The following is a 26,418-nucleotide window of genomic DNA, read 5'->3' on the forward strand; positions in this document are numbered from 1 at the left end:
TGGCTTCATGTGTTATTTACTACACTGCTGTAGGAAAAGGAGGAGGAGTATCATCTACTGCAGATATTTTAATAGAAAAAAAATATGACATTTGCTGTACCATTGTGTAAAATATTTGGGCCCAGAGGCCATCAGAGTGCCTAAAGCTCTTCCTACCGCCTAACATAAGCTCTACATACTGCTATTAATGACTTCTCTTCTGAGATTCTAGATGATATTTATGGTCATTGATCATAAGTAAAAAAGAGACTTTAGGCATTAAGACATCACATCTCCAAAAGCTCTCATGTCCTGGAGAGAAAGAAATCTTTTCATGGATAGGGCCAGCATTTCCCTGAAAAAAGTCACCTGAATCTCCTCCAGGCAAAGAAATTGGGGAAACCAATTAAAATCGACCTTACTTTAATATCTTAACAGTGGTGGAAAGTGGCAAGAAAACCTTAAATTGAACTGTCACATCTCTTAGATAATTTTCCTATTGAGGAAAGGAAGCTGACAAAGAAGGGCTTGTTCTTCTTTGGAAGCCTCTTTCTAGGGGCTGTTTGTGCCAGTGATTCACTGGCACAGATATGAGATGGGCTGGGAAACATCACTGATCAGAATCAGGAAAAGCCTTTTGGTATGATAAAGAAGGGAAGTTTTTCCCAAACATTGCATAGCTGTCAGATATTTGCAAGTCATCTGAGAAAGGACAGTATGCACTGAAAACAAAATATGATTCAATAGGATGGGTTGGAGGTATGTGAGTGCAGACTTGGTTTAGAAGACTTTTGCAATGAAATTGAATTTTAGTAAATAATTAATTGTATGTAAAAGAAAGAATGACTGCTTCTTCCTGAATGCATTATGCTTTAGAAGCTTATCAACCTACTAACCAGATCTTTGTAACTACGTTCATCTGTGATCTTTTATATCAGTATATTATTTTCAGATTTCAGTTGTCATAGTTTGATCCTTTGATAAACTCCTGAAAAAAAGAAGTTYATCCAATTCCAGATGCAAGAAATCTCATTGTATAATCTTTCTATTATAAGAAAATTATTTGTACCTTTTGAAAACGATATAAATTTTCTGTATTTTATTTTTCTAATTGAGATTCATATTTAAAGTTTTTGCCATTGGTAATCTTCCTTGAATTTTAATATAATGTTAATTTTGTATTATGACAGAGAGAATACTGTTCATGGGTTTTGTCTAAATTGTTTATGATATCTATTTGTGCCGCGTATGTCTTACTGGTTAGCATTCAGTCACTGAAACAATGTGTAGAATATTCTAGGAGCATTATGYAAAAAAAARGAAARAAAGGCTTTTTTTTCCTTTAYTTCTTCGGCCTCTGCATTTTAGATTTTTGAAGAAGATAGACAATAAGATACCAGTACAGCCTGAGGGAACATAGATATATTTATTCAAGACTATTTTTGCATAGATCTTTACCTGGACAAACAGCTGGTAGCAGAAGACATCCGTACCTGATCTTCTGCATGAGATAAGAGCTTTCCTCCATCTATTGCCAAAATTTTTGATAATTACTTACAAACAGAAGCCATCTGCAATTGTTCATCAATAGATAGGTACTCAAATGAATAAAATTTGTAATGTTAGGTAAAATGATAAGCACAGGTGCTATAAGTCTAAACATGTCTCTCTCTCTCTCACACACACACACACACACACAAATATCTTTAAATATATAAAACCATATTTAATATATATCACAAATTTGACAGAGACTTCACCAGAGAAGCAAGAGACATCAAAATAAAAATCTAATTCCTGTGTCAGTCTGCCAATGTTCCTTGCAATATTGAAACAAGTGACTTTAAACTTGCTAGACTTGCTGTATCTGGTACATYCCCCTCTCCCCCACAAAATTCAGCTGTCTGAAGTTTGGTGGCAGTGGCTCTTATACTTCAACCAACCCYTCTGCCTATTCAGAATAGTGAGACTCAGGACCTAAGTAAGTTTAGGAAGGGGAGAATACAAAGCTCTACTTTGAAATAAAACGTGATCTCTAACTTATATGACAAATCAAGGAGCTTCAGCCAGCTTCTTGTTGGCTTCCTTCCTCACTTTGCCTAAGAAAAGCTCCATGGAAAGTAGAATAGAAAGGAGAGGGAGAGGGAGACGGAGACGGAGACGGAGACGGAGACGGAGACGGAAATGGAGACGGAGAGGGGACCCAAACTTTTAAAGCAATAACCTTGCTATAAAAAAAAGAAAAACCTATTCTTTTCAGATTTTGCATTTCTTTTTTATTATTTTAATTGTTTTGTCTTTATGTCAAGCTCTGAATGAGTTCTGAATGATATTCAGGTAAAAATTTGGATTGAACACAATACATTTCATCTTTAGGCTGAACAATGAGACCTAAATACCAGTCAAGCATATCTGTATTAAAAAAAAAAAAAAAGAGAGAGAGAGAGAAAAGAAAGAAAAGATTGTGTATAAATATTAGTATTTTATGTTTCATTTGTTGTTTTTAACTCGTTTTTAAGTATCGCAAATGTTTGCTTGAACAGGATACCAGTTTTCTAACATTGGATGTTTTCGGTTTGCTTACTGAAATTTATATTCCACTTTTTTACTCTTTATTCAGAAAGCAAACTGAACACACAGGCTGGAATAAGGCTTGAATCTATCACTTTTTTTTTTGTACAATATGTTTTTCTTTATGAGGGAGCAATTACAAAAATCTCAATTGCTGACATTGTCTATAAGTTCTCATTCTGGATGGCTGCAAAAAAGACTTTATCTACTCTTATCTAGCCTTATTAACTAATGCCGATAGATTCTTGGTTTTGTTTGTTATTCATGATTGGGAAATATCTTTTTTGAATACTCTCGATTTATTGCCAGATTCTTTAACCTCAGCAGCTGATTCCCTGTTTTTTTCCAATATTTATTTGTAATATTTTTTTTAATATATATTTATTTGTAAAGCTGAGCAGAAGATTAAGTTTAAGCAATGTTACATTTGTTCGAGATGCTACTGTAATAACTATATTTCAACAAAACTTCCAGTTTTTATGGAATCAGACTACTCGAGGACCAAGGAATAAATTGGAGGTAAAAGGAACTTGATAAAAGGGCCCAAGTTTTCTTCAGTATGAAAACAARGAGTATAATAAACATATCGAGTGAAATGCTGGAGATGGCAACTCTGCAGGGCTTTTTTAGGAGTTTGTCCAATAGATGAAGTTCAACAGAAATATAGTTTTCCTAAATAACCGCTAGTACTTTAGAATTTTTCTGGTCTAAATATTACTGAAAATAACCTTTTTTTCTTGAAATGGATAATTCACTTTTTTTCTTTTATGTGCCTATTTTCTGTAGCTGAATGTGGAGCAACTGTCTCTGGAAACGAAGGAACRTTGTTGTCTCCAAATTTTCCATCTAATTATGACAACAACCATGAATGTATCTATAAAATTGAAACACAGGCCGGAAAAGGAATCCGTCTGAGAGCCAGGAGCTTTCAGCTGCGTGAGGGAGATATTGTTAAGGTAAAAAGAAAATTGTTTCAGTTTGTACCATTCTCTAATTTCTCAAGTAGTGTTAATTAGTACTTGGAATCATCCAATAAATCAGAATTCAGTTAGCATCTTGCTGTCTGGGAACTTCATAGCAACCCATTTTAATGTGTTATGGAGCTGCCCTTAAAGTACTGGCTTTACTAATATAGGCGTTTGTATATTTGCTGATAGTAAGTACAAACTGGATTTGACCATGAAATAAGCAAAATTTTAGGAATCTGCAACATGGTCAGAATGCTACAATCAGAAGAGTAGCATTTTCTCCATCTTTGGCAACAAAATCATTGATAATGAMTTCCTCCATGTTTGGATGGGCACCTTGAATGAATCACTGCAAGAACTTGGCTCATAGCTTTTCTTCTAGAGGGAAGAGAATTGAATAGGTGGGACAATCTTGTGATCAATATTGCCCATTGCTCCCATGTTCCAAGGTTTGACAGTGCAGATCCCAAATTATTTTCAGTATGAATAGATGCAGTAGATACAGGGAACTTAATTGCACACTGAGMTGCTCAGATACTGTACATAAATCTCACAGTGGCTTGGACCATACTAAGTTTATAAATAACTTCACAGACTGTCTGAAGAGGAAATTCTTAAAAAATTGTGAACAAACATTCAAGAAACTCAATTATCATTTGGAACCTTTCATGTGAATGTCAAGTATACTTAGAGCTATTCCCTGGAGATGTGAGAAAGATTTGCTTGAGAGAAAAGCTGTTAGATACTTTCTTGTTTCGCAGATCTGTAAGCATCTACACTTAGAAATTGTCACTTTATTCCTGATGATCCTAAAGAAACAGAGGCAAAACTATGGCTATGTCCATTCTACAAGGCCTGTTCTCTGGTTCTGAAGGCAAATGACACAGCATAGCTTGAATTTATGCAATTAAACTCTCTTCTCCCACAACCTGCTTAACTTGCATTTATAAAAATGTACTCTATTCCCTCTCCACTCCCAAAACAGGATGGTTCCATTGGAACCACCTCTTGACCTATGCAARCTCCCAAATCTTACCCATGCATCATCTGGAAGACTGCCAATTGGCCTAGGCCAAAATCTTGACTTAAAATGTGCTRGGGGCTGAACAGCGTGGACAACTGAATGTTCATGCTTGAAGTTATCTCCTGGATTTGTTTATGTTAGTGATAGCCTGGCTAAGATAATTCTAGTTTGCAGATTTTATTAACTTATACATTCAGCATCTGATTTCTTTAGTTATTTTATGTAACATATTTTTCTAGACTGTGTGAAATGCTCTTTCTAGTCTTATTATGCAGGATGAGGAGATACTGTTTGATCAGCACTAAAAAAAAGACATTTTGTGATGGCTTAAAATATGCTAGCTGAAAACAGAACACTCCAACAACCTACCATGGGAAGCCAGCTAGAAAAAAAATGTTTGTTTCTCAAAATCATGCCTGTTATCTCGGGAACATAAGAAATACCTTGCTGGGTCAGATCAAGTGGTCCATTTAACACAGTGTTCTGTTTCTGCTAATGGTAATAGGAAGTATTATTTAGGGAAAACATACAAGCCTGGCCACTCCATTCCCCTTCCGCTCCCTCAGCATTCACAGTTGTTAGACTAAGTTAGACAACACTTTGCTGCTTCTTCTCTTCATTATCTGCTATGGAYCTGTTGTCTTTGAATTTATTAGTCCTTTAAATCGGTTGGCACTGTCTGCCTCCCCTGTGACAATAAAGCCCAGAAGTTCATGTTCAGCTCCCTAGTTACTCAGGCTGCAGATCTTGCCAGAGTACCTAAAGGTTTCTTTGTTTTTCACATGCTCGGATCTCTTTCCCATGCATATAGAAAGGGGGAAAAAAAGAAAAAGGAAAAGAAAGAGAGTAGATGGTATGCATGTGCCTAAAAGAGGATATAACCAGAGCAAGCAACCACAGTTATGAATCTCTGAAGATAGTCATGTATAAATAATAAATTAATTCCAGATAAACTCACAAAACTAAAAAGAAAAAAAAAGACTATAAAATGCCTTAACAATGGTAAAATTTTCTATATTTCATTGAACTGCAGAACCAAGAAAGATATTTTTAAAGTGATAATGTACCCCACTAAATGGAAACAACATTTTTTGAGAAACTATTTGCAATACACAGCTAAGTTTGGAAGTATTGTATGAAAATAAACTAAAATACTTCAAATACTTTCATTTGATGTTCAGTTTTATACTGTGATTTTGTTTCTACCAGGTGTATGATGGAAAAGACAGTTCTTCCCGCTCTCTGGGAGCCTTCACCAAAGATGACATGGTGGGAGTTATCCTTAACAGCACTTCTAACCATTTGTGGATAGAATTTAATACCAATGGATCTGATACTGACCAAGGTTTTCAACTCACTTACACAAGTAAGTAGCTCACAGATACAGTCTAGTTTACTGTTTTGTGGGCAAATATTTATTTCTCAGCTGCAGTGATTTCTTATGGAAAGATAAAAAGTGGTTTTTTCATCTATACTGTATTTATGAGATTAAATTTTTATTGCTTGCACTACTGAATAGGTATATTTTAAGCATATTACTAAAATCAAAATTGTAACCTTTCTTAAATAGGAAAACATTATTGTTTTGAAGACTTAGCAGTGGAGTTTGAAAATGAGTGAATTGTTTTGTATTATAGGTTGAATATATTGGTGCTATAGGAGAAAATTCCTGCAGAGCTGTCTTTTAAAAGGAGCTCAATTTGTGCAGTCAAGTAATAAAAATAAAAAAGTACAAATGAGACTAAAAGGAATAAAGCGTGTCTCAGTACATACTCTCAATATTTTTGGACTTCTTGTCAAGACCAGACTGGGGTAGGCTGGAAGGAGACCTGAGTGAACAGGAAGGACAAGAAGTTTCATCTGCTTCTCAGTCAGGATGATCAGGAGACTGGGATTACAAGGAAGACTCTGAGTGGCACTTGCACCAAAATTGAGAATGATTAATTAAAAATAGTTTAGGAGGTGAAACAATGAGTCTTTAAAAAGTATTCCTGAGCTCTGGAGATAATTAGTTTGCTTTCAACACATGTAAAGAGATACTCCATTTAGGCTTTAAGGAATTTCGAAGTACCCTTTGCCTTTTAATTATTGACTTTTGCATCAGCTTCCATGAGGTACTGTACAATCCTGCAGAACCGAACAGCATGCTTCAAATTTGTCTTAGGGTATTTAAAGGAACTGTGGCACAGAAATGGAGTTATACCTCCTCATAAAACATCAGTGTGTCTGCTGACTTTCCCTTTGGATTGGAAGCCTGCTGTAGAATCAGCAGTCTATTATTTTCCCTTATGTTTCTGCTATACCTGATAAATGTGAAATCTCATCATGCTTTTAAGGAAAGGAAGGATATTCTGGCTAGATGAAATATTCTTCATCTACCAGTAATTTTTTCTGTAATGTCTTCTTCTAGTATTCTGTGTTTTTTTTCTTTTTTCTTTTTTTTCTTTTCAATTTTCTAGTAGAGGGTATACTTTTCTATTTAAGTTTCAGAGTTCAGAAGGAACCACAAGGCATACCTTGATTTGCCCATACAAATCACAGAATTTTTTCCTTTATGGAAAGGAATGAAGCAAATAATCTTATTTTAGGACAGTTATTTCAAGGGTGGTTTATGAGTTCCTTTTGAATACTACTATATTGATCAGTTCCATATACTGTTTAGAAATAGCTTTTCACTTCAAGATGGAATTTGCTTAATTTTTACACCCAATAGCTAGATTTTGTTACATTTTGGCTTGCAATTCTAATAAAACTTTCTATCCTGAACCAAATTTTTCTGAGTAAGTTAGCATGGAGTACCTCATACCTTAAGTTCTTTTTGCCCCAGCTATTTGATCAGTTTTGAATCTCTAAGTTCTCTCAAGTATTTTCATAATGCCTGAAGTTTGTACACAGAGCTTGACACACTCTTCTAGTAGTAATCTTAACAAGACTGTGTATAGAGGCAAGATGACTTTCCTACTTCTACTTAAGATTTTCATTTTTTTGTTACCAAATACATTTGTTATATCATATGTGATCATTTTGCAGCAATTTATGTTGAAATGTTTACCTCTGATGACTTTTTGTCCTACCTACTCTCACATGATATAGTCCCTTATTTGTAAATACAGCCTAATTTATTACTTTGCATATGTATTTTCAAGAAGTCAGATTTGTGAGACAGTGACCATTTAACCAGATGGTTTGCATCAGCTGTGACAATAACTCACATTTTTTGTTACTTCAAAACCTTGCAGCATGGGGCTTCTCACTATTTGTAAACAAATACAAGCATAAGATGCATTCCTTTGGGATGCTTTGAAGCATGGTCACAGCATTCAGTCTCATTCTTTTTGCAAAAAGTCCTAGCAGTCCTAGCAGTATTTTGAGATGAGACATACTAGCAATGTCTGTCACTGTTGCATGGCATTGGGCTCTGTGATGCAGTTCCAATGCAGTTACGAAATGGATGTGTCTGTGTTTGGTGTGTACATCAAATACCAAATGAAAAATTACTTGTTTGGATTAATGAAGTGTAGTTTACTGCTAGAATTAGCTTCCTGAAAGATAACTCTGCAGTTTATTTAGCCACTTATCAGATGATTGAGATATAATACCAGGTACTTTAAACTACTGAAATAATGAAAAAAGAGTGGTAAAATGTGGTTACACGGAAGGAAATGAGAAATAAATATGCTAGGTGAGTGAAATTTCCTAATAAATATTATAAAACTGTTAAAAGAGCTGGAAATTTTGATGGTTTAATAAATCTAGTGATAAATCATTCTGATTATCTCCTACCTGATTGTTGAATTCTGGCTACTATCAAGGAATATATCAGCTGCCTTTAATAGTTAGTTTTAGTGCTTTTTTTCCTATTAATCCTATAAAAATTAACAATATTGCAGCTGAGAAATATGAATTTTAGAACCATTGTAATATGCTATTAAAAAGACTAATCTCAAGGTTACTGTTCCAGTTCTGTGCAACCACTTTTTTCTTCTTTTAACATGTTAATTCTGCTAAATTTACAAATGCAACAATAGAAAAGGGTAAAAATATATGAGAACTGAAATGTGGAAGAAAGAAACTTTTATTTCTATTTTCAATAACTCATTAGTGAAATAATAAAACATTTCGATAAATTTATAATCTGGTTAGTTTGTATAAATTGCAGAAATCAGAACATAAGCAGATCTTAAAATGAAATCTATGGAAAATTCAAGTTCTAATAAAATCTATTATATAGAAAATTCTTTCAGGGTAAGAACAATGGTGAATTATACTAGGAATTATAGTAATTTCATTCTTTGATCAGTAACTATGAGAAGACTTGAAGGAAATGGGTTTAGCATACGGGGCGGAGGATATTTTAGAGAAAAGAATTGTGCTGAAATCTGTAATCTTTTAAGAAACTAGAACATCTTGTGATTGACCGAGTGCTAAAGTTACAGTTATTATGCTTAAGGAAACTGTTTCAAAAATATTGAGACAGTAGTTGACATTGTTAATAGCTTAGCCTGAGCTTGATAAGGAAGGTGYGTATGCCTAAGAATCAGTGAAACTGTGATTTGAGCACTGTCAGAATCTGAATCTACCAGAGGAGGAAAAACAGCAGAAACAAAGAAGAAAAGTTGTCTATTTCCGGTAAGACACATATGCCCAAATTGTGATGTGCCGGGAACATTAGCACTGTGTAAAGTTGCTCTCCGGCCTCTCCAAAGACCTGTTGGCTTTCACCAAGTTCCTTGAACTTTTCAATTTTGAATTTAGACTTCAACAAATTATATCAATTTTAGCAAAAAGAAAAAAAAAAAGTAGGATTATTCGTGATCTGGATTTCTAAAGGATGTACTTTTAATATTTTTATTTGTATTTGTCATCCTCTGTATTTAGTATGTATATTTAGCTCTTGTACAACATTCTTTTCATTCATTTCAAGATACATGCTCCAGATTGAGAAAGCAGATTGTGAAACACATTTCTCAGACATGGTATGCTGGTTTGACATTCACACAATTCTGTTGTTGCTGAAGATTTAGTCCTAATTTTCAGTTTAAGTTTTGAGTTATAAACATTTTCTATGACTACATCTTTCAAGGGCTGGGGAGAGGTAGAACATGGAAGGTGAATCTAAATTAGATACATTTAGATAAATGATTTATACATGGAAATTAATTTAGTAGAATCCTGAATTGAAATTTAATTCAGTTTATTTCCTATTGTACAGTACTTGAAAAGGTTAGAAGAATGTCAGTTAAAATAATGTTCTGAAGCTACAGACTCGGTCAATTATCCTTGCACATAAACAGACTCAAATTCTGAAAATAGTGGCTTTGCCTCAGGCCATATTTTGTCAGTTGAGAAGAATAAGCCAATAATGAAAAGAAGCTCTTGTAGTTTCTTTTCAGTAACTAATTAGAGAACCTTCACACACTGCAGTAAAAATGTAAGACAAAATTTAAAGCCGACAAACAAAAGGCATAAATCATTAAATGAATACGTGCCAACCTATATATACTATGTAAAGACTTTCAGAAGTCATTTTAATAGCAGTAAATTATGTCTAACCCCAGGTTAAGCTAAACTATTACATGCATAGAAAAACTACACTAAAATAAAGTTAAAATTGCAAAATTGAGAACTAAGAATTCAATAAAAACCAGAATTGAGATCCATTTGAAATTGTAATACAGCCTACCTGTGCACATTAATTATGATATCGTGTTTAATAACATGATCACATTTTATTACTTCATGTTTTTCTCCATGAAAGAAAACTGTCTTCTGCTTCCAGTATGTTCAATACTTACAAAGTCCAGCCTCGTTCTTAAAGCCATGTTTCATTTATGTACTGAATGATGTATCTATTCAGGTGCACATTATCGAGGAACATTTAAAAATTTTATTCTGTATCAAAAATTTTCACCAGATTAGAATGAATTTACATTCATTAAGTCTTAAAGCATGGAAAAAAATGCATGAGTCATTCAGTATTTGAATTACAAAAATCTTTCTTAGGATTTTCAAATTGGTAAATTTTAAAATACCTGTGTTTTGCTTCTTCAATTCAGAATTAAATTAGATTCAATTTCTTAAGGATTTCATTAAACACTTCTTCCTCTGCTTGGTTCTATCTAGTGGAAGAGGTGATTTACCAGAYTGTACAGTCTAAAACATAATTTGCATAAAACTAGTACTTAAAGGGTTTGTTTTTAAAAACAAAAATCCCCTGATGCTATTATGTACCTATTTCTCAATATACATATCATATAATTGCCTGTTTACATGTCAAGTTTTTGCCTTGAACCAAAGATCCAGTGCCCCAAAACTGAAGAAAAGAAACCCCTTCATCTTATTACCAAGTAAACAGAAAACATGAAGATCTCTTTTGCAAATGTAAACTGTTCAGAGATTTTGCATGTAATTTAAGCATACATTTCATATCATCACAATCAGTATTCTATAATATGTATTTTTAAAGCTATATTTTAATTTTCCGAAACTTTTCTGGAAAGAAAATCAGATTATTATTTTTTTTTAAAAAAAAATCCTTTAGATTACTCCAGAAAGCTTATAATTAAAAAAAAAAAAGTCCACTTAGAATATGTCAGTCTTGCAATAGTCTGTATTTTTAAGGTTGTTTGCCACTTTTCATTGAAAGACTCTCTTTTAATCACCAAGACTGTTGAGGACAGCTTTGATAGACAGAGTAGCTGCCAAATAGCTCAGTAATCTTTTTTTCTGAAATGGGAACRAGGAAAAACAGTTTGTTTGATGCATATAAAGAATTTTGTTAACTTTTTAATTGAAAAAAAAATTTATCCTATACTTTGGTGAAGAAAATGCTGTCATACTAATATTTGTGTTCTAATCTGGCCTTTTATCCATCCCAAGAAAATTTACCCAAACTTGTGAAGGTATAAATTTTCAAGTAGCTAGATTTTGCATGTAGAGCACTTGAATAAGCCCAACCTTGTGAATGAGCACTCAAAAGTATTGCTCTTTAATGAGTGCTCTCAGTGGTTCGGTATCGGGATGGAGGTGAATACTTTACGTCCTATTCTCTGTGCTGTCCTGTGCRCAGCCTGAGTAAACAAGGATATTGCTGTTTAGTTGTAATACCAAGGAGGTAAAAGCCAGACTGGAGGAGGAGGGAAGAAGAGAGTAGGAAAAGAATAGATTGGCACCTCTCAYGTTTCCATGATTGCAGTTCATAAYGAGGGAAGCTGGAGTGCCAAACCAAGGAGACCTGAGCAGAAGTGCAGCAGGCAGGAAGAGAATCTTGGGGTACAGGGAAAAGTTAAGTTTGAGACARAAAGACCGGGGCACACATGTAAGAGAAGGGAAGAGCGGGGCAAACTCTGCAAGAGACATGGCAAGCATGCAGAGTGGAGATTTGAGACTGCCTTGGCCAGAAGAAGGTTGGAGGAAAGTATAGAATGAAATGACTGGGAAAGGGAGAAGTCAATGAGTAGAACAGTAATGATTTTAGGATAGGGTACTGGCAAAGTAGCATRTGATCGTTAGGCCATTATTTCCATAAAACGCTTGGAGTGAAATCCAGACTTGTATGTGAAGTAGATGCTATACTTTATATTTATATTTTRTAAATATGCAAACACAAAATTAATAACAAAGAGGGGTTTTTWAAACCCTCTGAACATTTCTGTAGAAAAAACATTTTATTTAGTTCCCAGCAATTATATAATTTATCATCCTTGAATCACTTGAATTATCCCTCTGCATGAGATTGGAAAGAAGAAAGATATTAGCTATCTCTTATATGCACTAAGGAAAAGAAAAAGTTGTGTGGGGTTTTAGAACATAGGRAAAGGTATCTTGTTAGAGATTTTTCTAATTTGGTTCTGATAATTTTCAGTTATACTCTGTAGAAGAACTCCTGGCTTTTCCTTGTATRGATCAGAGATTCTCATCCAGTCTAAAGCTGCTATGTTTCCCTGTTGTAATTTCATAGTTACTACAAAGCTACTTTTTAAAATCTTCCTGCTTTAAGGTTTAAAATAGTATTATACTTTTAAGATGGAAAAAAAATGGAGTAGCAGAGATCATCATAGGAGTCCTGATGCACATGTTGTTTTGCATTTATATTGAAATTATACTGTTAGCATATAAAAGTAAATTTTTCTGTAATGTTTATTCAAGTAGGCATCTTAAGCATGTTTGTTTCTGATCTGTTGATGGTTGCACCCTACCTGTAGTAGGTGATTTAAATTTGCAAATAAGTTTCAACTAAATTCATAATTTCAGAAATGCTGGCCTAAATATTATGATACTTTAATATTAAAGAGGCAATGACATTTGAAGCACTATTTCTCAGAACTTATTGAGAACATACCATGCCAATGAATTTTTCAAAGCAGTGGCTTAAAGAGTAGACCATCTCTACCTCCTCAACCTGAATTTTTTTTTATCTCCTGATATTTTTTTCCATCTATTTCTATAAATCCATTATAAATAGACTTTGCCATTATATATATGTGTAATTGTACTTAAAAAGTTTTATTTGGAATTTATCCCCAAAGCATGCACATTTCCTCTGCTTTTCATAGAAAGATTCCTGTTACTTTGTAGTGTTGAATGTCCTTCAACATAACATAGGACTTACCTTAGTAATCATTTCCTCTTGAAAGTACTTTTCTAAGTTCTATATGAGTAGTAGGTGACATTACTGATAATTTCTTCCCACTTTTGTAATTAACAAAATTTTCCCACCAGCATAAAGTGCTGTCTGAAAGATCATGACTCTTGAATAGAACTACCAATATCTTACTGTTCTTTTCCTCTGATTTTCTTGCCTACTTTGACCTTGTGTTGGATGCTGAATGCTTATTTCTCAACCCTGTCTGTTTTGGGAAAGAGAAGCTGCAACTGGTTTGTCAAGATGGAGATCTATTTAACAGAATGAGTACCAGATAYGGGCAACCACTGCCATCATTATCCAAATAATTGTCTTATTATTAAGCAGTGCCTTAAGTCAGGTAGCTGATCTGCACTTGGAAACCTAGAATGATTGATTTCTTTCTTGAAATTTCCTTCTTCTTGCAGTTTTAAGCCTAAGATTAAGGTCTTTTAGCTGCTTCATTGCTGATTTGCTGACTGTTAAATTTACAGAAAGTAGAAGCTATAGCTATAGCAACCTAATTATAAAATCTAAGCAACACAAATGTAAAGACATTATTATTCAGTTCCTTACTTCACATACTGTTAAACAAAAGCAACRTATATATGTGTAAAATCTCTTCCTTTTTTTTTTTTTAGTTAGAGATTCTCAGTCATTTCTGTATACCCCAAGACACAAATTTGATTTTAGCTTGTCTCTGACAGATTTTTAGTCTTTATGAATACCATTGAAATGATCTCTTCTAAGGTAACTCATATGAAATATGTTACATAACCATTTGTTTTATTTTGAAATTAAACAGCGTTTTTAAAATGTATGAATTTTCAAGGGGGAAAGAAAAAAGATATTTATCCAGAACTCATTTGGCTGGATTTTATCGGTTACGGTGCAGTAATGTGACTGTTTTCTCCCTTCTCTTCATTATATTATATGTTTTTAACCTAATTATTCTATATTATTCTATTCAACAAATTAAGACCCATGTTATTGTCCTAGAATCTACTTCTTTTTACATTTTTGTCTTCAGMGATTGGCAATAAATAAGTAACAAGTTTGTCAGTCCTTAGAACTATATATTTCTAATTATTTAAAAGTATAAAAATTATTTAAATATAAAATCAGGATGATTCATTTAAAAGTTCATATATACTGTTAAAATTACCCTGCCAAAACTTTCTATATATGACATATGAATATGATTAGGAATTCATATACAGAGCAAAGTGCTGTAAGAAGACAGATAATTAAAGAAGATGAACGCTACAAACCAATACATTGTTATTCCTGTCACTTCCATAATGTTACTAGCTGCTTATACTAAGGTTGCTTATGATAGAATGGTAACAGGTGGAAAAAACTGATTACTTCTCRTTATCTAAGATATCTACCCCAGGATATTTAGAACTTGATTTTAAGACACATTGGGCATCAGGACCGCTAACTGGGGCTATAGGAGTTGTGGGCAGATTGTCTGCCCTAGCAGTGCAGTATGTGAAAAAATGCGCACAGTTGCACAGGATGGGGGGGGTTTGGCTATCAGTCTTCTCTATACTACAGTGCTTTTTTATAATCTTAAACAAATCATTATCTATCTTTCAGTCTGTTAAGTGGGAAAAAAATTCTTATATCTCACTTTTCACATTATTTCTTCTCCTTTCTTTCCTCTCTTCCTCCTCCAACACCTTCAAAAAGAAAAAGAAAAAGAAAAAAAAGAAAAGCCCAGACCCAGTGTCTTTCTCACAAATAACCTACAGAATATTTTTAGGTACTCACCATATCAGCCAGTCCCCTACTGACTATAAAGGTGGTTTGGGCATGGAACATTCCTAAAAGATATCTCTCTATAGACACTTAAAGTTGAGGTTCGTAAACTCAGACTGAATCCCACCATTAATCCTAGCCTGTATTACACTGAGCATATATTAAAATTTATTATTCATTTGCTTACTGATTTCAAAGCTTACTTGTATGTTTTCTATGTTTGCACTGTAATCATCTTGATAAAGACACTTGTGTTTGCATGCCCATCTCTCCTTTTCATCTTTGGTGCTACTTAAGCTTGCAAGTGCTGTTATTTATTACAAAAATTTTGTTTTGATAAAATGGTCGTATACAAAAATTGTCTTCTCTTACCTGTTCACATTTGTCTAATCTGTTTTTTAAGTCTGTAAATGCTATCTTTTGTATGTGTGGATGTTATGACTGAAAAGGGATCGAATAAGAAAAATGTGAGTTGAAACTGACAGAAAAAGCTTTTGACAACTTTGTGTAATATACTTATAACTATTTAGTTTCTTTTTCATTTTATGCTCAAAACCCTTTTATTGAGAACRTATATTAACACCACTATCTTAATCATGAATATTTTCTTACATCCTGCTTATGTCAAGAAAAACTACTGAAATTCCCATTGGAATGTATTATTCATTGAAAGACTGCTTCATCAGCATGGTCAAACATTAATTGGCATAAGTTTGCAAAGCTTTTGAGGAATTAATAGTGTATGTCTCAGTTTCCAAGGGATATTTGTAAATAGAGGCAGGTATCATTACTTCTAATGAACTGTTTCTGCTGTATGAACATATAGAATTATATCAGTTTATTTGAAAGAATTGACTCAGTTGCGCATATGGTCTGTGCTAGAATGTAAAATATCTAATTGCCAATATACAAAAAAATTTCAGCCCCCTGTAAAAACTTTTGATACCTCGCTGTAGCCAAGTTATCCAAACATTTCTCTTTCTACAGACTTGTCTATAATTCTAATAAAGTAAAGATTTTGTAATTGGCAGCACGATATAGACTGCTTTCCTCCCCCCCCCCCCCAAAGCTGTAGATTTCAGTGTCATATAAATGATTCCAAGCCACAATGAGAATGCCAGGAACTCTCATTTTGAAATTGCATTGATTCAATTACGCAGATTATATTATGGATGTTTATGATGCAGCAACTGTTGAATGAGTATTTGTTGACATTTACATGCATTTTGAAAGCCAGAACATTAACTCAAGTACCATTTCTTACTTTTAATTACTTTTTGTAGTTCAAAAGTGATTCTGTGTAAAACATATAGATTACGTTTATGAGCTTAAATACTTCAGATTTCAGTAACCTGATAGAGTTCTTGATCTTTTCTGCGTTTTCACATTACCTTTTTTTTATATGAAGACAAATTATTAAAGCCACATTTGTATTTTGAATTATATACTGAATTAGTATTTTTAAATGTGTTTGCCCTTTTTGTTTTTGTAGTTATCTCAAAACATTTTGTCATATCATTTTCACAATCTTGGGATATATTATACATAATTTATAAGCTCTATCTTCTGTGTCAGACTGAAGCAAAAAGACAACAGTATTTTTTCCTTTGAGTAAGGTGCAGGCTATACTTATGATGTACTAAAATTATTAGAGATTGCTGAACATTCTTTGGAGTCCCATGGATGGTGCTTTTAGTCCTTTAGTGCTTAAAATGAGCACTCCAAAACTTTTACTTTCAGAAACTTAAAATCYTTCATGACTTGTGTTGTCATATACAGGGATTGATGATGTTGCTATTTTAATAGTATGCCCCTTATATAATAAATGTTAGTATTTATAGAAAATAATATGAGCGTAGAAGCTAGGCTTTTGTTTCCAGCTGTAGTTTCCTGRTTAGAGAATGCCCACAACTACAGTTTCCACTGATTCCTGGTTAGAAGGTACCAGGATCCTATTCACTTTTTGCTAGGGAGAGGTTGTGCAGGTCTTCTAGATTAAGAGTGATGGTGACAGGCCAAAGGGCCTGATCCCAAGCCCTGGCTGGAGTGATCATCTGTGGCATGTYAGAAGCCTTGACCCAGATAGAGCTCCTGGTGGAGGATGTGGTTATCTGGTTCTCAGACTGCAGAAAATATTGGGCTGGAGGCAATGGGAGCCTCACTTGCAGTGGAAGTGCACCAGTCAAAGCAGTAAGCTGCCAGGTGAAGGAGCTACAGGAGGTTGTAGCATCAGGGGGATTAACAGGACATTGCCCAGGTCTTTAAAAAGACCTTGCAGAGACACAAAAAATAACTGCCACATTGATTGTGTCACATTATAAGGAAGAACACCTCAGGGCTACACTCAAGCAAACGATGGATGAGGACCATCAAGGTTGGGAAGGCTGGAAATGTGTGATTTCTGGTAACAAAAAGGAGGTACTTTCTGTCAGGGAGCAGTGAGAGGTGGCTGCTCCTGGGGGACTGGGGAGCTGGGAGCAATAACATGGCCAGAAGGGCACCAGGCTTGCCAGCCAGGGCCTGTCCTACCACTCCTGAGTGAGGCAAACAGAGCAGGCCTGGGGACAGCAGTCAGGGTCAACCGAGAGTCCAAATCATCAGGTGAGTCCATGGTCACAAGGCAAGTCCAAAATCAAGCTGGGAAGTCATGTCCGGATCAGGTCCAAAGAGGGTAGTGAGGATCAGACACATTGCAGTGATTGTTGGCAGATTCCTAGCAACAAGGTAGATTCAAGGGTCAGCAATGAAGTCAGTCCACTGGTCAGGATGTGAATAAACCAGATCCATGGCCAGGTGCAGGCATACTTGTGGAGGAACTGGAGACAGGCACACTGATATGTAGGTCAGGCAGCGGCTGAAGTTCCTGAGCTTAATGGAGCTCTTGGGCCATTTATCAGGGAATGTGCATAGAGATCCCAGTTCAAGCTAGTCAGGACCATTAAGGCCTATTAGTGCACACAGTGTCTCACTGTAGCCAAACTAGCGAGATAAAGTTTGAATAAGTAGGCAAAAGCAAAGGGTAGAAGATTGGCAGAACCATCAGGCACAAAGGTCCAAAATTCAGCTGTCAGTCAGTCACTAGTGGCACTGGGACCAGCATCGTTTAACAGCTTTGCTAATGACCTGGCTAATGGGATGGAGCGCATCCTTGGCAAGTATAATACCTAATTATAATTATAATAATAATACCTAATCCCCAGTTAGGACGAGTTAATCCACTGAAAAGTGGATCTATGGCATTTTATGGCAAATAGCTATACGGAACTGAACAGTTGTTCTGGATCAGACTTAAAACCACTTGGAATCCTGATCTTGTTGGAGAAATTGAAATTGTTCATTAATATAAGCAGAAGTATATAATCTAGCATCAAAATATCTGTGTGCTCTCATTCATCCTCTGGAGGCATCTATCTGTTATTCTTGATATAAAGAGAACCTACTTTCCATATTTAGGCACCTAAATTAGAGATTTAAAGTTCTGTAAATTCCCTAACTGGCATTTATCTTCTTAAAATGTCTTTACAGTTTTATCTGGTAGGCTTTCTCGCTAGAGTTCATACTGCAAATTGAAAGGCGCAGAGTCCACAGAAGGTACAACTTTGATTCATGCTTTCTTTGAATTTGTAAGAAAAAGAAGTGCTCCTCACCCTCAAAATCCCTCCCCTTTCTTTAAATTYGTAAGAAAAAGAAGTGCTCCTCACCCTCAAAAGCCCTCCCTTTCTTTTYCTTTTTTTTTCTTTTTTCCTACAACTTAGTGATTGTAGCATTTCTTTAGGTCGGATCGTATCTGGGGATATCATACCATATCTGTAATGAATGATCTATATCATATCTAGATCTATAATGACATATATCATACCATATCTATAATGATCTATATCGTATCTACATATGATAATTGGATCATATCATATCTATAATGATATGATCATTAAAAATGAATCTGTGCAGCACTGGAATACCCAGCAGTGCAAATTTGACCTGAATCTGGCATGAATGCATGAGTTTCTGTAAAATTAGCTGGAGCATGTGGAAGGAATCTTATGAAGGTTTTGTGCTTTTATGCCAGCTTTGTGTACGGCTTGGCAAAAATCAGAATGGCATTGCAAATAATTATTAATCCAATATTCAAGCTTACAAATAAAGTTAACGTGTCAAGAATTGCTGAACAATTTTGAGCAAGAAGAGTGAGTTTATAGTAGATCAATGTTTTGCGCCACATGGCCACAATATTAAGTGCTGTGATGTTACATTTATCGTACTGTCAGTTCAGTTATTTCCGGTTTTAAAGCTGTCTTCTTTCATCTCTCTAGATGAAGTTTTAATTACCRTACTATACTTTGGGAGCAGCAAACAGTAGCTATGCCTCTGGTAGAAAATTGTACCAAAGCATGAATAATATTTACAAAGCCAGAAAGAAAACAAGAAGGCATAAAATCTTGCAGGCTGGTTTCTTGGGTACTCAGAAGGGATCTATATTCTGGTCCCTAATAGCAATATTTTTATATGTTCTAAGACAGGCGTAATATAACATGCCTCAACATTCCTTGATGTAGGAATTACAATTCAGAATGAGTACTACAGCTAGCAACTGAGAGCATCTTTGTTACTTTTGTCTGTTTTCCAGACTGATAAGTTTTAATTTTTAATATTGTTTTTTCTTATACCGTGTATAGAAACATTTAATATTGAACTGCAGGCTAGAGTTTCCAATTAGGGACCAAATATCCAAAGACTGATAATGAAATACATAACTTTTGGAGTCCTACATCATTTTTCTGATCTGATCTGATCTGATTCAAAGAGAATTATTTTTATTCATTCATTTTTCACATAATCCTGTAGTGAACCTCACGAGTAAGATTATTGGCAGAAAGATAAAGATAAATCAGAAGAAAAATTGGAGAACTGTGATTGTCTATCACAGCATTTTAACAGTCGGGTTCAACAACAATGTGACATTTTATGGCAGATGATACCAGAACATGTACAAGAGTGTCTGGGAAAGATGAGTTGCAAAGATATACTCTTGTATGTGATGTGGAAAAAATCATGTAAAGGAAGAGCTGGAAAGGTAGCTTGCCTGAAAACATACAGGAACAAGATCCTGCTGTATTTGCACTCAGTTGGCACTCAGCACCTCCATGAGTGTGGAAACCTTGATTCGTAATTGGCCTCCTGAAGAACAGACGAACACAAGCTTTTTCTACTGCTTTTCACTGGAAAGCACAATGAATTTCAAAATTTCTGGCCACAAATTATGAACTGTCATCCTTATATTTTTCTAGAGTGTATATGAAGTGGCATTTTGAAAATCTGACTTAAAGACTAACAATTTGTCTGTTGGTTTAACCTACAGGAAAATTTCTATTATCCAGATACAAACAACAAAAATACTCTTTATTTTGTCATAATGAATGTCTGTACCTCTTTTCCTTTTTTTTTTTTTTTTTTGGCACAATATTGTGAAAACAATCCTAAAAATTCACAGAGTGCCACAGTACTTTTCCTGAATTAACAACGGTTAAAGTATAAAACAGTAAAATCATTATTAATTTTCCAAGGTGGTATTTTGATAAGAATATTTGAATAATCTAAACAGAACAGCAAATACTGAAGGGTTTAGTGTCTCAAGAATATTTAAAATTTTAGGCCTAGTTTATTTATTTCTGATTAAGCATTTCTATTTGCTTATTTATTTTTATGTATTATCTGTATGTGAAATGGAAAAATAAATTCTGATACCTGAAATAATGAGTTATGTTCTCCACAATCAGTTTATATGACACTTTAACCCTCCAAAATTTGATTAGATTTGAGTATAAAATAGACTGACCAAAAATCTTAATACCTTTTCTGTTATAAATGTCCCTAAAGAGTCTCAAAAATAAAATTTAAAGCAAGCAATATGTTTTTATAAAGCACTACATATCTTCTGACACAAGCAGAAGCTATGAAATTCCTATATGTACAGCTGATGTGCTCATATTTATTTTTTGTTACATCTTGCAGAGGTATCTTGTTATTTACAGACATAGAAATACAGTTCAGCAAGTGTTTGTGTAGTATGAGGGTCTTGAAGAAATGAATGATCCACCTTACGCTAGCGCTGTTGGTAGGTGAAAAAGTCCACATTTGGAGGAGGATGTCACTTCAAGAACAGTAAAAATATGTTAGATTTAGAGAGGCTTCATCTACATTTATGATATTTATACTGAAAATACAAGTAGACAAATCTGCCAGATTTTCATTAAATTTTGATTTGATTGAGCTCGACCAGTCTGAGGAGAAGGAAAGGAAGAGCCAGGAAGTAATTATTTTACTCATCTGTTATTGCACCATTAACTGAATTTTATGTTACAACAGAAGTTCCACCCATATTTTATTTCAATTTTAGATATACAGTTATATACATACACATACATATGTAAACACTTGTGTTATGAAAGTCGATATATTTTAACATGAGAATAATATGATGTTTTATAGACATTATACATATTTAATAATATAAATAATTTCAAAAATAGGTTAGTTAGAATAATGCCAAAGGTTAGTAAATAACAAGTTGGTTATTTTAGTCTTAACATAAGCAGAACCCAATTCTTTTTTGTATCTTCCTAAATGTCAAACCTCAATCTATATTTTGTATTAATTTCTGTCCTCTAAAACATTGGTTTTAGAGCAAGGATTGCCTATATCAGCCCAGGAAAATTTTTATGTTATTAAAGTAATGTCGAGGTCATTCGATTTCATGATTAATTTCATATCTTTGAAACATGTTATATTAAATTTAGCTATAGTATTTTAATATAGTATTACAAATTTTCAACATATGACCTATGGATACTCATGGTTTTCTTCCACAAAGTCTCCAAATATAACCAAGAAAAGCGTGCTTATTTTCAGTAGGCATTGATTTTCACAGTACTGCGATCTGTAGCTTTGGAAAACTTGTAACAGTCTACAAATCAACAGAAGTGGAAAACTTCCATGTTAGTGGATACCTGATGGTATGAGTGATACAAAAATATGAACTATTTATAAGCTGAAGGAAATAGTAGAAAGATCTTTTTTTGTTGTAGTCAGTGCTGTTTCCAAGCAAGAGTACAGAAAGCGGAGGCAGGCTGTTGTAGGCTTCTCTCAAACTTCTGAAGCTTGTGATGGGATGTTTTTAACATTTCACATTGCTTAGGTCTCAGGACTCTACAGGGGTCGTTATGGCAGATGAGAGAGGAAAAAAAAAGAAACAGGGAATAGTGTATCTGCCATGTTGTACTGTGCAAACAGATTATGAAGAGTTAAGCACACTGTACTTAGTTTTATACCAATTTGGAAGACCTTATTATCTGACTGAGAATATTTGGTGCCTTTTAAAGACTCTCATCCTACAGAAGCAGCACTGCAAAAATTATAGCTGAAAAAAAAAGAAAAGAAAAGAGAATTCTCTGGCATTGCATCATGTATATCCAAACATTTGTACAAAAGTGAATGCAAAGAGGCATATGCGAAATAACAGCAAATCAGAATGACAATTTTATACCAGCCTTGACTTCTTCAATAGCGTGGCTGGCTATACAGCAGACTAGAAGAAAAGTTTATGTGTTCATATGTTTGTTTCATTTCACCCAACTCAGTCTGTTAGTGTTATGAGAGATACTAAGTCTTCCTAACAGCCTTACTTTATGTGGTGAAAGGTAGTGGAGAGTCAGGCTCTTATGTAGCCAGCTAAATATATATCAGTTTTATAGAAGAGTTATTTCACCACACACACACAAAAGATTCTTTAATCAGAGAAAAAATATCAATCGCATTCCACTGCCAATGATAAACTGATGTCACATTCAATGAAGGATGGAAAAGTACTCAAAAGGAGGTGGCAGATAAGTTGGCTCGTACATTGGCACATACTGTCAAATCAGCATTAAAATATCATCACAATGCCTATAAAAATTATATTTTTTAGAATTGTAAGTTAATTTCTGTGTATGTTTAATAAGAAGGTTAAAATCAAGAAATATAGTTATTTCTGTGAAGTTCAGCTCACCTGAATGACCTAGTCACCTTGACTCCCTCTACAGTGAGTGAAGAAGAGAAATAGACCTTTTATAATTGCGCAGTTCATTCAATCTATTTTAGGCATTTACTTGAGGATGAGATTAATCATACCCTGAAAGTGACTATTAACTCTAAAAGGAAATTCAGACAGCTGGTTTAGATACGGGTGTACTATAKACACGGAGAGCCAGTTAAAATAAATGTTAAAATAAATGCTGGAAACCGATCATGTTCGTTTCTTTTCTAGAGGAAAGGGAAATTGCAAGAACGTGCAAACATTTAACCTGGATACACTCTTTTAGCAAAGGAATAATGCTAAACTTCTATAATTCATTTGCACTTATAAGTGGTGATTTCCATTTAATGCAAATTATACATACTCCTCCTGACACACAGGTTACATTTCTGCTTGTAAACTAAACATTGTCAGAGCATTGGTATGAGTGCTGAAATGTAGTTGCCAGTAGTGCTGAAATGTTAGGATCAACCCTAGCATAGTTATAGCTTGGGCCATCTAGCACTCTCCCAAGCAATCTTAGGTACAACTTGAGCTTAAAACCATTCCTAGAAGGTGGCTTAGGGACAGCCATGCTCTTTTGGAAAATAAGGGAATTTAAGGTTATAGTTTTGGTTGGAGCATTATGGTTCTGGGGCCCTGACATTCCTTACTTTAGAGGCATAGAGAGAGATGCTGGGTCTGCGTGATAGAATAGCTTTTTAAGGAGTGAGATTTCTTCCTTGTAACTCTAGATGTTCAAAATTCTGAGCTAGCTTTTTATATAAAGAACCTAGGCTCTGTTTACAGTAAATAGAAAAAATAAATATTTCCATAGGATGGTTGTGCTGACTGATCTTATGTCTAAATAAGAGTTGAATGGGAATCTCCAAAAAGGTATAAAGTCAGCATTCTAAAACTGGCATCAAATAACAAATAACAACTAAACATGTAGGGGTCATTCCTTGTGATTTGGATGTACATGATTCAGACATCCAAACTATGCTATGTTAAAAACCAAAAACCAAAACCAAAATTCTCTCACTGCATCATGAACAAAATCATAATTGCTATCAAATTCTGTTGATTTATTTGTGAGATTCACAGGAGCTGGTGAGTCACACACAAACCTCAAAGCTATGGATGATGATAAATCCTTTGGTATGGTATATTTAGTTAAAGTAATACAGTTTGAAGTGAAACACTGAGAAGAAAACAAAGGCATTTTCTGTTTTCAGAGGACTCAGTTTTAAGACAGATTTAGCTTCTCTRCAGGAGGAAAAACAAGGTATTAGACAATCCCTCATTTTTCCAGGATAATGCTATTTGAAGATGAGCGTAGGGATATTTCTTCACGTTCACTAGGGGAGAAATTGAAGCTATGCTGTCTTGACACTGGCAAAGATGAAACAACCTTTGTATTCCCTTCCCAAATTCCCAAAATGTTCTACTGGCTTGAGTGTGGAGATTAGATGAGGAAGCAAAGCTCCCACGCAGTGCTAGTTACAGGACTGATACTACTTTCTTTCCTCTGAATAAAGAAGATTGCAAGAATAGGAGGTGTATGAAATAATAAATTGCTCACTAATCTTTTAAGATAGTGCAAAGAATACCATTTCTTCACTAAAGTAATGTCATAATCTGGTATCAAAGGAACAGTTAGTTCTTGCTATTTCAATTTTCAATATCCCCATATTATATGAAATTTATCTTTGGTCACTGTGAATGCATCTAATCTAGTTAAATCATGAGAATATAATTTGCACTGAGATTGGATTACAGTTTGACTTATTTTATTGATTTTTTCATTCTGTGTCTTTTTTCTTCTTTTCTCTTTCCATTTCTTTTTGCAGGTTTTGACCTAGTGAAGTGTGAAGATCCTGGTATACCAAATTATGGCTACAAGATCCGAGATGATGGACATTTTATAGACACTGTCATTTTATACAGCTGTAATCCTGGCTATGCGATGSATGGTAGTGGTATTATGACCTGTTTAAGTGGAGATCGAAGAGTTTGGGATAAACCTTTGCCAACTTGCATAGGTAATATGGATTGTGACAGTGAAAGATGTTTTTCTGTTCATTTAAGAAAAAAATAAGTATTCTGTCTTTATATATGATATGATAATGATGTATACGATATATGGTTTAAATTTTAAGTTATGATTTACTGTGGACATTCAATAATAACTTTTCTGGCTGTGAAATGCATTGCTGACTAGCAGTGGCTAAAAAACTTTTGGGTAATAGCTCTGTCTACAGCAATGGAAAATATATATCCCATATTCACAGGTATAAGGCAAATATATGTCCTTTGTTGATATCTGTTGTCATAAACTCTCAAGCTCCCTTCCATGCCTCAGGCTTTCCAACACCAACCATTTTGATAATGAAATTCATGAATCACTTAGAGTTTTCACTGAGATTAAATTTTCTTTTTTTTTKTTTGTTTGTTTGTTTGTTTATATGCTGCTGCTTTTGTTCAGATGATATCCTGGATCACTGAGTCTGATATGTTGCCACAGGCAGTAGTATTATATAAATTAATTATAAATTATTTCAGAAGCTCATTAATATGAGGTTAATTTATATTATTCATCCTACACTAGTAGACTAGAATTTGATCTGTTTGCACCCAAGCCACTGTTGTCATGATAGCATATCCAGTCTATCAAACCCTAGGGGTAGACTTTTTCTTAAAAAATTGTGTCTTGAAGACTCTGAAACTCTATTTCATTAGAAGCAATACAAATGTTGAATAGATAAATACTGAGACAGACAAAATATCTGAAAACCTGTACAGTGCACTGTACCACTGTGAGGCAGTGTTTTTCTTCAAATTCTTTCCAATCCAGCAATTTTTAGTGACTTCCCCTGAGAGCTGAGAAAGTATTTCTGTGTGGCTTCTGAATCATAGAATCGRTAAGGTTGGAAGGGACCTCTGGAGATCATCTAGTCTAACCTCCCTCCTCAACCAGGGTCACCTACAGCATGTTAGACAGGGTTGCATCCAGGTGGGCCTTGAAGATCTCCAGAGAAGGAGACTCCACAACCTCTCTGGGCAACCTGTGCCAGGGCTCCGTCACTCTCACTGGGAAGAAATTCCCCCTCACGCTCAGGCAGAACTTCCTGTGCTTCAATTTCTGCCCATTGCCTCTTGTCCTGTCACACAGGACAACTGAAAAGAGTTTATCCCCATCCCCTTGACACCCTCCCTTCAGGTRCTTGTACACAWTGAKAAGATCCCCCCTCAGTCTTCTCTTCCCCAGGCTGAAGAGGCCCAGCTCTCGCAGCCGTTCCTCACAGGGCAGATGCTCCAGCCCTCTGATCATCTTTGTAGCCCTCTGAAGCTTAATTTTTGCACTTTTTACCAGTGTAGACAATCCACCAGTTATTTCCAGACTCTCACCTGACCTGCAGCATCCCTGCGTTTT

General features: G+C 34.7%; 1 protein-coding gene across 1 annotated transcript in view; it reads left to right on the plus strand.

The window, feature by feature from the left end:
* The window catches only part of CSMD1 (CUB and Sushi multiple domains 1), a 626,201-nt gene that overhangs the window by 369,047 nt on the left and 230,736 nt on the right, over positions 1-26,418 (plus strand). Inside the window, exons 22-24 of the mRNA XM_085309436.1 lie at positions 3,337-3,506; positions 5,752-5,908; positions 24,836-25,027. Coding sequence (XP_085165562.1) covers positions 3,337-3,506; positions 5,752-5,908; positions 24,836-25,027 — 519 coding nt within the window. The remainder of the gene's footprint in view (positions 1-3,336; positions 3,507-5,751; positions 5,909-24,835; positions 25,028-26,418) is intronic.

Source organism: Rhea americana, unplaced genomic scaffold (genome assembly GCF_003343005.1).
Source record: "Rhea americana isolate MKP2758 unplaced genomic scaffold, rheAme1 scaffold_299, whole genome shotgun sequence".
Taxonomy (NCBI): domain Eukaryota; kingdom Metazoa; phylum Chordata; class Aves; order Rheiformes; family Rheidae; genus Rhea; species Rhea americana.